This window comes from Sus scrofa, chromosome 12, assembly GCF_000003025.6.
Source record: "Sus scrofa isolate TJ Tabasco breed Duroc chromosome 12, Sscrofa11.1, whole genome shotgun sequence".
Lineage (NCBI taxonomy): Eukaryota > Metazoa > Chordata > Mammalia > Artiodactyla > Suidae > Sus > Sus scrofa.
Window position 1 is genome coordinate 59,418,863 of NC_010454.4, and position 11,511 is coordinate 59,430,373.

General features: G+C 50.8%; 1 protein-coding gene and 1 long non-coding RNA gene across 2 annotated transcripts in view; one reads left to right on the forward strand and one right to left on the reverse strand.

The window, feature by feature from the left end:
• Window positions 43–11,511, forward strand: part of ZSWIM7 (zinc finger SWIM-type containing 7) — a 15,785-nt gene continuing 4,316 nt past the window's right edge. Inside the window, exons 1-4 of the mRNA XM_021066289.1 lie at window positions 43–180; window positions 2,283–2,304; window positions 6,360–6,462; window positions 10,260–10,364. Of these exons, the coding sequence (XP_020921948.1) occupies window positions 90–180; window positions 2,283–2,304; window positions 6,360–6,462; window positions 10,260–10,364 (321 nt within the window). The 5' untranslated portion in view covers window positions 43–89. The remainder of the gene's footprint in view (window positions 181–2,282; window positions 2,305–6,359; window positions 6,463–10,259; window positions 10,365–11,511) is intronic.
• On the reverse strand, window positions 3,316–11,510 carry LOC110255894. The gene is made up of 2 exons (XR_002336863.1): window positions 10,443–11,510; window positions 3,316–10,340 (listed from the first exon to the last, which is right to left on the reverse strand). It is a non-coding gene; the product is annotated as an uncharacterized LOC110255894 (long non-coding RNA).

Here is an 11,511-nt window from a genome sequence, read left to right on the forward strand (position 1 = left end):
TCGTCGGATTGGCCCCGACGCCCGCGTGCGCCGGGACGCACGCTGACGTCCCCGCGCTCGCCCCGCCCCCGGCTGGTGCGGAAGCGGCGATGGCGGTGGCAGCGGGGGTTCCTACGCTGCCCGCTGTGGTGGAAGAGCTGCTGAGCGAGATGGCGGCGGCGGTGCGGGACGGCGCACCGAGTAGGGCTGGGCTGGGCTGGGCTGGGCTGGGCTGGGCGGGCGGCAAGGGTCCGGGGGCGGGGGGCCGGTCGAGGGGTCCGGGGCCGGAGTCCCCGGGAGGGAGGTTCCGGCCTGTTCGCCTCCACTGCAGCCCTTTTAAGAGTCCAGACTCGCTGAAATTAATCCTCGCATACACCTTGTTCAGCGAATAAATATTTTAGGGCTGCGAACCCGTGTGCGGACGCAGTGACTGGAGAACAGCTGGGCACTGTGACCGTGCCTTCGTTCTCTGACCAGCAGAGGATGCTCTGTGACCAGGCTCCCGGGCGCCCGGCCGACCTCGGCGGCGTCCGCGTGCTCACACCTGTATGAGAGCATCCTGCCCAAAGTGACCGCAGTGCATCGCCGCCGTCGGGCTGCTCAGCCAACGTCTCAGTGGCCTCAGAACTGCCCCTGCTTGTTCACTTGCATGGCTTTTGTTTGAAAAGGGCTGCACTTTGAAAAGTGTTTGTTACTGTTGTTAAAGAATTGAGAAAAGGAAGCCAACTTTTGCTTTCTCGTTTAAAGTAAACTTTCTCGTTAAAACTAAAGCAGCGGATAGGCTTCAGCGATTAGGGCAGCCAGGTGTTCAAACACTTTCTGATCCGCAGAAGGATGGGGGAAAGCCAATCCGTTGTCAGCTCAAACGCTGCCTGCCAGAAATGGGCTCTATCGCAATGGATTCATCTGTGCACTTGCGAGGGTCTTGAAGGGGGCACGGTGGGTGCCCTGATGCTCGTGACTCAGAGGGACCACCACCACTGATTCATGTTCTTTTTCAGCAGAGTCGTTTTCTGCTATTCAAAAACTTGTGTTTTAGACTAGTTTCCTGACCCCCGTCCTGTAATGATCATTTCTGTAGATCAGTAGCCTGAGTTTACACATGTCTGATGATGGAAAAAATCTAGCTACCGCTGAGTCATGGACAAAGCTATGATTACTTTTTCTTTCTTGTAACTTTCTGCTTTCTCTGGAATTAAAACTGTGTTTGTTTGCTTGTTTACTTTTCTATGCCTTTTTCCCTCACTCAATATACCAGCGTTCTAAATATCTACTCAAGCTGTTAGGATGAATAAAATGTCTTAGCAACTTCCTTTTCCTGTAGAAGTCACCCCCAGAGCTTCCTGGGGCACACTCATATGGAGTGGCCTCTCTCCTGACCGCCCTTTGCCATCATCTAAGGAAATTCCCTTTACTTAAGTTGGGCCTTAAATTTAGTATATCCTCCAGTTTCTTTTTTTCTTTTTTTTGCGTTTTTAGGGCCAAACCCACAGCATATGAAAGTTCCCAGGCTAGGGGTCGAATCAGAGCTACAGCTGTTGGCCTACGCCACAGCCGCAGCCGCTCGGGACCCAAGCCCCACAGCACACGGCAATGCTGGATCCTTAGCCCACTGAGCAAGGCCAGGGACTACATCCTCCTGGGTACTGGTTGGGTTTGTTACTGCGGAGCCACAACGGGAACGCCTATGCTACAGTTTTCTTTTCCTTAGTTTACTGCCTTATTTTATAGAGCACATACTCTGTAGCTTCCAGAAGAAGAGTACAAGATGTACTTTTTGAGGCTGTGCATGTCTGAAAAAGTTGTTTTCCCATCTCACACTTAATTGACAGTTTGGCTAGGTATTGAATTATATGTTGGATATATTTCTTCAGACATCTCAAAGTGTTATTTTACTACCTTCTAGCTTCTTAAACTTGCTTTCAAAGACCTCCAGAACTGTCTGGTGCCACCCGTTTCTGAGGTATTTTTTTGGGGGGGTTACTAGATTTTGAGGTGTAAATCAGGTTGTTGCTTGGCTTTCCCCATTGACAGCTTCCAGCTCAGTTTTCTCAGGTCTTATAAGTTCTTTTTCATCATAGTTGTGTTTCTCCTGGCTTCATCCTTGGGAGTTTTTGGTTTTTGTTTTTGTTTTTATCCTTTGGTGACTGTTGAGTGGAATATTGGGAAAGAGTAAAATTTGATGCCTAGGCTCAGTTCACCATCTGACACAAAGATCTTTTTAGCTTTAGTCTTTTTAAGATGTTTTTGTCCATGGTTACTGGTTTAACACAGTTACCTTTCTTTCTGTTCCTGTTTTACAGTTTCTGATGAGCATCTATTATCGTAAGTATACATCCTGGTGTATTTGGTTTGTTGTGTTTTTTTTTAAACTTTAATGTGTTTTAAAGGCCACATTCTTTCAAATCAGCTCTTGATTTTAAAAAATATTTTTACTAAACTAGAAACAATATTTTCTTGATACAATTGTTAAAAATCTATCTCCGGGAGTTCCCATTGTGGTGCAGCAGAAACGAATCTGACTAGTATCCATGAGGATGAGGGTTCGATCCCTGGCCTCCCTCGGTGGGTCCGGGAATCCAGCATTGCCATGAGCTGCGTGCGACATAGGTCACTGACACGGCTCGGATCTGGTGTGGCTGTGGCTGTGGTGTAGGCCGGCAGCTGCAGCTCAGATTCGACCCCTGAAACTTCTACATGCTGCAGGTGCGGCCCTGAAAAGCAAAAAAACAAAAACTCTGTCTCAAGTGAATAGCAGCACTGTACTTGACAGTCTAAGGCATTTCCTTATTGTCCCATTTGCTGCTGACATTGTTGTAAAAGTCGTGGCTGTTACTCTCACACATGAAAAAGAAATGAGACGTGCAGATTTTCAAGTGCTCAGAGTCAGTGCCCCAGTCCCCGGCTGCTCAAGAGTCAACTATATACCTGTCTGTAGGGAGAGACAGTTATCCCGATTTGTTGGTGATAGCACTACTTTAAAAAAAAGAATAAAGTTATTTTTTTAAATACAGAAACTTAAAATCATTTTCCTTCATAGACAAAGTTCAAACATCAATTACATTCTCCATAGCAACAAAGAAGTGAAAGCTACCTAGGAATAACTGGACATTTAACTGCACAAAAACACGTATTTGAAAGTCCGGAAAGCTATATGCCAGCCCACACCAGAGATCATCTTAGGGGGAAGGAAAGAGGTGGGGTTTGGAGAAAGGCTTTATTTAACCTTTTCTCTACTTCTTAAATTTTTTGCCGAGATTATGCATTATTAGAAAAAAAATTACATTTAAAACAAAGGTAACACGCAAATAAAAGGACGCAAGTTACCAAAAGCACTGGAAAAAAGAAGTAAATTTTACTCGTGATCATAGAGATACAGATTCAAAGAATGAGGTAACTTTGCATCTGTACAGCTGGTGACCTCAGAAAAGATGTTGGTGAGAATGTGCCAGCTGTTGGCAAGAGCATGAGAAAGGTTACCTGATGCCCTGATGGTGCGCGGTATGACTTGGAAGGGAATCTGGCAGCTGGCAACAGAAGCTTTAGAATATGCGTATTCTTTGACCCAGAAACTCCACTTCTAAGAACATAACCCAGGGAAGGAGTCATGGATGTTCATACAGACTTCACAACAAACATATGCTTCCACTGTTGTTCATGGCAGCGAAAAGAAAAAAACATTTGGAAACAATCTAATCATTCAAAGTGGACTTAAACTCTCACTACCCAAAAACAGCATTTAGGGAAAAATAAAAGTCACTCATCTTTGCAATGGGATTCTTTGTAACCATTAAAGGTGGCACAGAGGAGTTCCCATCATGGCTCAGGGGTAACGAATCTGACCAGTATCCATGAGAACGCAGGTTTGATCCCTGGCCTGGCTCAGTGGTTTAAGGATCCAGTGTTGCCGTGAGCTGTGGTGTAGGCCGCAGACATGGCTCAGATCCCGTGCTACTGTGGCTATGGTGCAGGCCGGCAGCTATGGCTCTGATTTGACCCCTACCCTGGGAACCTCCGTATGCCACAGGTGCAGCCCTAAAAGCCAAAAACAAAAGAAGTGGGAGAGAAAAATACTGCGTTCACAAGATGTACACAGTATGTTAAAAAATAGACACGGCAGTTTGAAAAAATTCTTCTTAGATCCATTTTTACAGTTAATTGGGATTATCTCTGATAAACTTATTGCCCAATTTTATGTCTTTATTTTCCATTGTCCATAGACAGTCATCATATGTTTAATTTAAAAAACTTTTTCCGGCGTTCCCGTCATGGCGTAGTAGTCAACGAATCCGACTAGGAACCAGGAGGTTGTGGCCTTGCTCAGCGGGTTAAAGATCCAGGGTTGCCGTGAGCTGTGGCTTAGGTCACAGAAATGGCTCGGATCTGGTGTTGCTGTGGCTGTGGTGTAGGCCGGCGGCTACAGCTCTGACTAGACCGCTAGCCTGGGAACCTCCACGTGCCGCAGGAGCAGCCCTAGAAAAGGCAAAAAGACAAAAATAAAAAAATAAAAAAATTTTCCCATCGTAAAAGTTTGTCATGTAATGAGATTTACTTTGTTGGAAAATGAAGTTGAACACTTAATTTTACAGCCTTAGTAGTGCTGTCTTTCTGCTTTGTTTCAAATCATATGGGTTCTTTAAAATATTACCTTTTTAATTTTAATTCAGCTGAACCATTTTATTCTCCAGTTTATAAGAATAACCCATACTTGGGGAAGAAAAAAGTCCTTGGGAAATAAAACATAAACAACATCAACAGTGTACCACCCAGTGATAATTCCTGTTCTGTTTAGGTTTTTTTTTTTTTTTGTTTTGTTTTTTTTGTCTTTTTACCTTTGCTAGGGCCGCTCCCGCAGCATATGGAGGTTCCCAGGCTAGGGGTCTAATCAGAGCTGTAGCCACTGGCCTACGCCAGAGCCACAGCAACTGGGGATCCGAGCCACGTCTGCAACCTACCCCACAGCTCACGGCAACGCTGGATCCTTAACCCACTGAGCGAGGCCAGGGATCGAACCCGCAACCTCACGGTGCCTAGTCGGATTCGTTAACCACTGCGCCACGACAGGAACTCCCCGTTTGGGTTTATTACTTTTTTTTTTTTTTAATGTAATGTTTTATTTTGAGATAATTATGGATTTACCTAAGGAAAAAAATTTATAGCATGATTGAGAGTTTCTAAATACACGATTTTCTGCCCAACCTTTCTCAGCTCACATAAGAATTTTCCCACGTATGGGATTTTTACCAGCACATCATTTATCAGCTGGATGCCGTTCCTGCCAATCCGGAAAGTACAAATTTAACACCCGTCAGATGGTCAGACTTGAAAAGGCCTGGTAATACTGGTGCGGGGAGGATGTGGAGGAAGCGAGACTCTCTCCCGTGGGGGGGGCTCCTCCCACTGCTTATTCAAGTCGGAAAGTGCACGTGTCCTAAGAGCCAGCACTTCTACTTTCGCTTATGTGCCCGGGAAGGATTCTCCTCTGCGTGCACTAAGGCAATGACAGTGCGGAGGTAACTGCGGACGAGAATGACAGCATAAAAGGGAAACATTCAGAACGCACATCGGCAGACTGCAGGAAATAAACTGTGTTCTGTGCATACGACGGGATGTTATTCAAAAGTGAAAAATATATACACACACACACATATACACGCATCATTTTCAGAAGCACAGTGGGTGGAGGAAAAAATGCTGCCAATAAAACCTACAATATACCTTTTATGTTTTAAACCTTATAAACAGTACCACTTGTGTTTATGTATGCGGGTGTATTTGTGTGTGTGTGTGAGTACATACACACATGTACTACATATAATGACAGAAAAACATTCACAGGAAGGAAACCAGCCAACACACCCCGTCAGGGATGAGGGACCCTGGGAAGGGTAGGAAGCACTCGGGTATAGAGACGGCTTCTTTTCTTTTTTAATGGCCACACCCGAAGCTAGAGAGGGCTTTTTTTTTCTTTCTAATTTTTTTGCTTTTTAGAGCCACTTCCGCGGCATATGGAGGTTCTCAGGCTAGGGGTCTAATCAGAGCTATAGCTGCCAACCCACACCACAGCCACAGTGACACCGGATCCTTCACCCACTGAGCGAGGCCAGGGATCGAACCTGCAACCTCATGTTCCTCGTCGGATTCGTTTCCACTGTGTCATGACAAGAACTCCGAGAGGGCTTCTTCATCTGTAACAAATGCTGACATTTATTCTGGGCGGTGGATTCCTGGTCTTTTGCTATATTATATCTTTTGGGGGGTTTTCCCCCAAATTGAAACAAATTGAATTTTTAAAAACTGCTGGTGATGACCCTTGGGGTTACGTTACAGAAGTGACTTGCAGCCCCACAGTCTAATCCCAAGCTTCTTCTGCTCCCCAGGCTGAAGTTTGTCTTCGGCTCCTCAGCCGTCCAGGCCCTGGACCTCGTAGACCGGAAGTCCATCACCCTAATCTCATCGCCCAGTGGGCGGCGTGTGTACCAGGTAGAACTCTCGGGGCGGGGGGGGATTCCGTCAACAGAATCCCCTTAGGACAGAATGTCCTCATGAGTCGCCATGAAAGCCAGTGACCAGCTTTTAGTCATTCCTGGATGACTGAAAAACAGTTGAGCCAACCTAGTGAAATTAGAGTGGTGGTAGGTAGAATAGGATACATATGGCCTCTTAACTCTGCCTGGGAGCAGCGCGGCGAACCAGCAGTGGTGTGGAGAGGCTGTCCTCGCGTCTGAGGGCGCACAGTCAACCTGAGCCTTCCTCAAGTTTGAGAACAGAGGTCCTTTCCCACCCCCGGGGAAGCGCTGACAGCCTCGCCTTGTTCGTTACCTCTTGCTTACCAACGAAAACCAAATGCGTTGCAAGGTCCTTCCTCATGCCCAGATTCAGCTGCTAGAGATGATTTGGCAGAATCGTTGTCGGGAGGCATTCATCACAGAGCACACTGGGCCGGATGCAGGCCGTTTACCTGGACCTGAGTCCTGCCCCCTGGAGCTTACGATAGAGCTTTAGCGTTGCAGCCTCTGAGCAGATTCTGAGTCACTTCCACGTGTCAGTGATCCGTCTCTCCAAAAGCCCAGAAAGGGATTTATTTTGCAGGAAACCGAGGTGCAGAAAAGTAAGTTAGCAGTCTCATCTGGCATCGGGGGTTTGTGACTGCCACCTCACACTGCCCCGGGTTTGGCTGTATGAGACCGTGGTACATGTGGCCAGGACAGAAAGAAGGAGCTGTTGGGAATGAAATAAAAACACTGGCTGTGGTCTCCCAATTGTGTGCGTGGCTTGGAAGGGTAAAAAAAGAAGCCGTCCGCTCTTGTATGTAATCAGGCCTTGCTGAAGGCCAGGAAAAGAGGAATTTTTGCCTGTTTGGATTTACTTGTGACCTTTTGAAAGCGTTGAGACCGTGTGGATTGATGGTCAGGGAATGGGGACTGAGCCTCTGGGGCAGATGGGTGGCTTTGCTCAGTGGACTCGCTTGCTGGAGCACGGCTCGGCCCGCTGGCACATCCCCGTGCGTTTCTGCTTTAGCCAGGATGGGGTCATCAGTGTCGGAAGCTGCAGTTAAAATTTGGGGGGTGTACTCGCTTAAAGGAGCCGCCCATTAAGGTTTTCTCACGGCGAACTTCATAGATTAGTAATCGGAACGCAAATGATGATTGTTTATACCTGAGGAAGGGCTTCCGTTTTCTTTCCCAGGGTTGTGGGTTTTTGTTTGTTTGTTTTGGTTGGGTTCTGGTTTTTTACGTAGCTAAAATACACCCTCAAGAAGGGCCTTTGAGATTTTCCCATGTCTTTTAGCTTCAGATTTTTTGTCTCGGTTCCAGTATCAGCAGAACACTTGACCCGCACGAGCAGGCTCTTAACTGTCTAGTTCCACGGTCTAGTTTTTAGTTGAAAACGCTTGCCTTTGAAGGGTTTCAGTTGTCATTGACTTTGTGTTCCTCCCAGGGTCACCGTGACGTAATTCTCATCATTCATATTCTGTGCTGCATTAGACTGCTTTATTTGTCATAAAAATGCTACCGTCTTGGGACTGTGGGGCAGCTTGGACTCTGAACCCAGTGAGGCTGCAGCCACACCATGTAGATGCTGTCAGAGCAGCCTTGGTGGTTTCCTTGTGTGTAGTGGTCTCATAAGAATTCGGCTTAACCCAGAGGGTCTGTGCCAGGCAGACATGGCCTTGATACCCTGCACAGGTCAGCCTCCTCCAGGCATAGAGTGGTAAGCACTCTGAAGCTGCAGTTCCCTTGTCCCCTGAGTTGCTTTCTGATAAACCTGGGTTCACCTAGGAAAGGGATGCATCCGTCAGCAGGAGCTGAGTTCTGCTGTGATGCCGGGGACCCCCAGATTTCAAAGGCTTATAAAAACGAAGGGTCGATCGCGTTTGCCGTGCTTATCCACTGAGAGTCAGTTGCAGCTCCGCTCCAGGGCTCCTCCACTCAGGGAGCCCAGTCCCCGGGGGTCTGGGACGTGTGGTCTCAGCAGAGCGGGCCAGTGTTCAGCCTCTCTGCGGCTGCCCACGTGTCACTGGCTGAAGCAGGTCACAGAGCCAGCCTGCACGGAGCAGGGCAGGAACGCACAGTCCTCTTGCAGAGAGAGGCAGCGGACGCGGGGACAGCAGGCAGTGCAGCGGACCGCTGGGTGGGTGCTAGAGGCCTGGGCAGTCCCAGCTGTCCCTGGGAATGGATGGCCGTGCAGGTGACTTGCTGTCCTTAGAACCTCGGTGAGATGGGGACACACGGGTCCAGCTTCCCTGCATTTCTTTTTCTAAAAGCTCTCTCCTCCCGGGGACAAACATCGCAGACCGTGAGAGGGAGAACTGGGAGCCGTTCCCGTAAGCGGAGGCCACTTTCCATCAGAGGGTGAAGGAACTGGGTTAGGTGGTCCCGGAGGCCGGTTTCCAGCTCTGAACAAGTCTGCCTCTGACCTTGGCCTGACGGTTGGTTCCTTAGCTGTCCACTGCTGGATAAAGAAGCAGCACGTGCCGCATCTCCCATCCCTTTGCAGTAACTCTGCCGCGGGCGGCTGGACATGTCTAGTCTTAGCCAGCCTTTGAGAGGACTGGCACGGGGGCCTCTAGAACTTCTGCGTCCCTGAGTTCCGGGCATTTAGCTTGTCCAGAGAGTACGCTGAGGGCCTGGGGACCACGACAAGAAGGGACAGTGAGCCATTCAGGTCCATGCGGAATTCCAGAGGCTCACACCTGGCGAAACCAAGTCCAGTGGGAAGAAGAATCTACAGTTTGTGGTAGTTGGTAACAGTTTGGAGACCCAGGCAGTGTTCCTGCCACGGCTGCAAGGTGATGGGCGTTCTCCCAGGATCAGGTGGGAAGTGTCTGCTTTCGGGCTCTCTGTTCAGTTGAGGTTTCCCAGCCCCTGGGAAATGCCTCCGCTGACACTCCTGACACTCGCAGACACCCGGTACCCGGCCAAACATGTCCCCGCCTCAGGCCTGGCGCCGGGATCCTTCACGGCTGCAAAGGCCTCTTCTTACCCGGCCGTTGGCCCTCCCGGGTCATCCTACAGCCCCGAGAACTCTACCGACCTGGTCCAAACACCGGGCTGGCAGAGCCGTGTGTCGTGTGAACCCCTGGCCACCTGGCCAGCAGGCCCCACGCGTGGCGAAGCACTGCTGCCCCGGGGTGAAGCCCTACCTGCTGCTGGAGTCTTTGCGGGGAGAGAGGAGAGGACTCTGGCAGCGCTGGCCTTTTCCTGCAGATGCCATCGCAGAGCCCGAAACAAACCTGAAAGCCCGCAGCAAATTCCTCAGCGGCACTTCCCTGTAAATAAGCCTCAGGAGCTGGCCCTCCGCGTCCAGGTCGGAAATTGGCCTCAACTTTGGGCTTCGGCGGCCTGGCGGTTAGAGAGACGTGAAGCAAGTGATTTCTCCCGGTTGTCCAGTCACGCTGCAGACGCATCGTGTCCCTACACGTCCCCCTTGGGCCCCTGCCCAGGCCTCCTCCACCCGCAGGATCTGTGCGCCCGCCGCCCCCAGCTGCCGTGTCGCCCCCGTGATGTACAGAGTCCCTGTTGATTCATCTCCCGTCCCCATCTCCACAGGCCCTTTCCCGCTTTCCGCCTCCCCACCGACCCCACTCCCACGGCCGGGAGCGAGGGCTGAGCGGCTGGGACGTGTGAGCGGGGCCCCCAGCCCGAGAAACAGGCCGCTCCGCGCCGATGCCCTCACTCGCCTGGAGCTCCTCGGCCTCGCGTGGGGTCCCCGAGGGCAGAGCAGTGGCATCCCAAACGCCTTTTCAAGCCTGAGCCCGTCTGTCCTCTTCCTTCCAGGTTCTTGGAAGTTCTGGCAAAACATACACGTGTTTGGCTTCTTGTCACTACTGCTCGTGTCCGGCCTTTGCCTTCTCGGTGCTGCGGAAGGGTGACAGCCTGCTGGTGAGGATGGGGTGGGCGGGCCCTCCCTTCCCCTCCCCCCTCCCCTCCCCCCCTCCCCCCTCCCCTCCCCCGCCTCACCGCAGTGCTGTAGAGAGCCACACAAAGCAGGAGTCTCACGGCACCTCCTCGAAGCAGAGAACTGATTGTCCTTGACTCCAGCCAGTCACCTCTTTCTGGCTCACCTTCCCAAAAGCAGTGTCGTTTTTAGAACTACCTCAATTCCCCATTTTAATTCCCAAGATCACAGATGCAGCCCTGGGGAATCCGCCAGCCCAGTAAAAATCAGACATGGGCAACTTCGAACACCCCCAACCCCAGCCAGGAGCTGTTCCCACGGCACACGAGACAGCCTGGCCCGTAGCCGAGCTTGACTTTCACAGGGCAGGAGGGCACGGCAGTGCCCCCACCCACTGCCCAGGAGTCCAGGGCATCAGGCAGGCATCAGACAGGACTCCTCATCCAGGGGAGCGGGCACTGCCCACCTGAGAGCAGGCAGCTGTGTTTAAGTCTTGCAGCATCTGTGCCCTCCTCCCCTTTCCTTTACACCGCTAATCACACGTCTTGGGAATGGGGTGGCGAGCCCACTGTCCCTTTATACAGGATGCCGCCTTCGCAGCTGATGTCACCTGTAAAGTGACAGGACTAAAGCGGGCTGCAATACAGATAGTCTCCCTAGAGGTGGCACAGGCCAGCTCAGGTACGGGTCCTACCCCCTCCCCAGGCCCCGGACTCTAACACAGCAGGTAGGCCCCGAGCCCGTGTACAAAGTGGGGTGAGACCTGTCCCCCTGGGGGGCTGTCAGACGTACCTGAGAGACTCCCAGGAGGAACACAGGCCCCCCAAGGCATGTCAGCTACTGCTCTTAACAGCTGTCTGAAGGCAGAGGAGAGAGAATTTAGAACTGAAATACAGAGCCCATCTTGGTTTTCAGGGGGGGTTACCTTATTGCCCAGAACAGCAGGCAACGCAAAACTTTTGTCCCCACTGACTTCCAGAGCGCCTTCCTCTGTCCCCCTCTGTGGCAGCTTTTCGGCAGCAAGGTCAAAGGCCCATCATTGCAGGCCCGGCCCCTCTCCCGTGGGTGACGGGGGCGTCAGGGCTTGGCCGGCCTGGCCCTCCCAGTTCTAACTGGCTGTGTGCTTCGTAT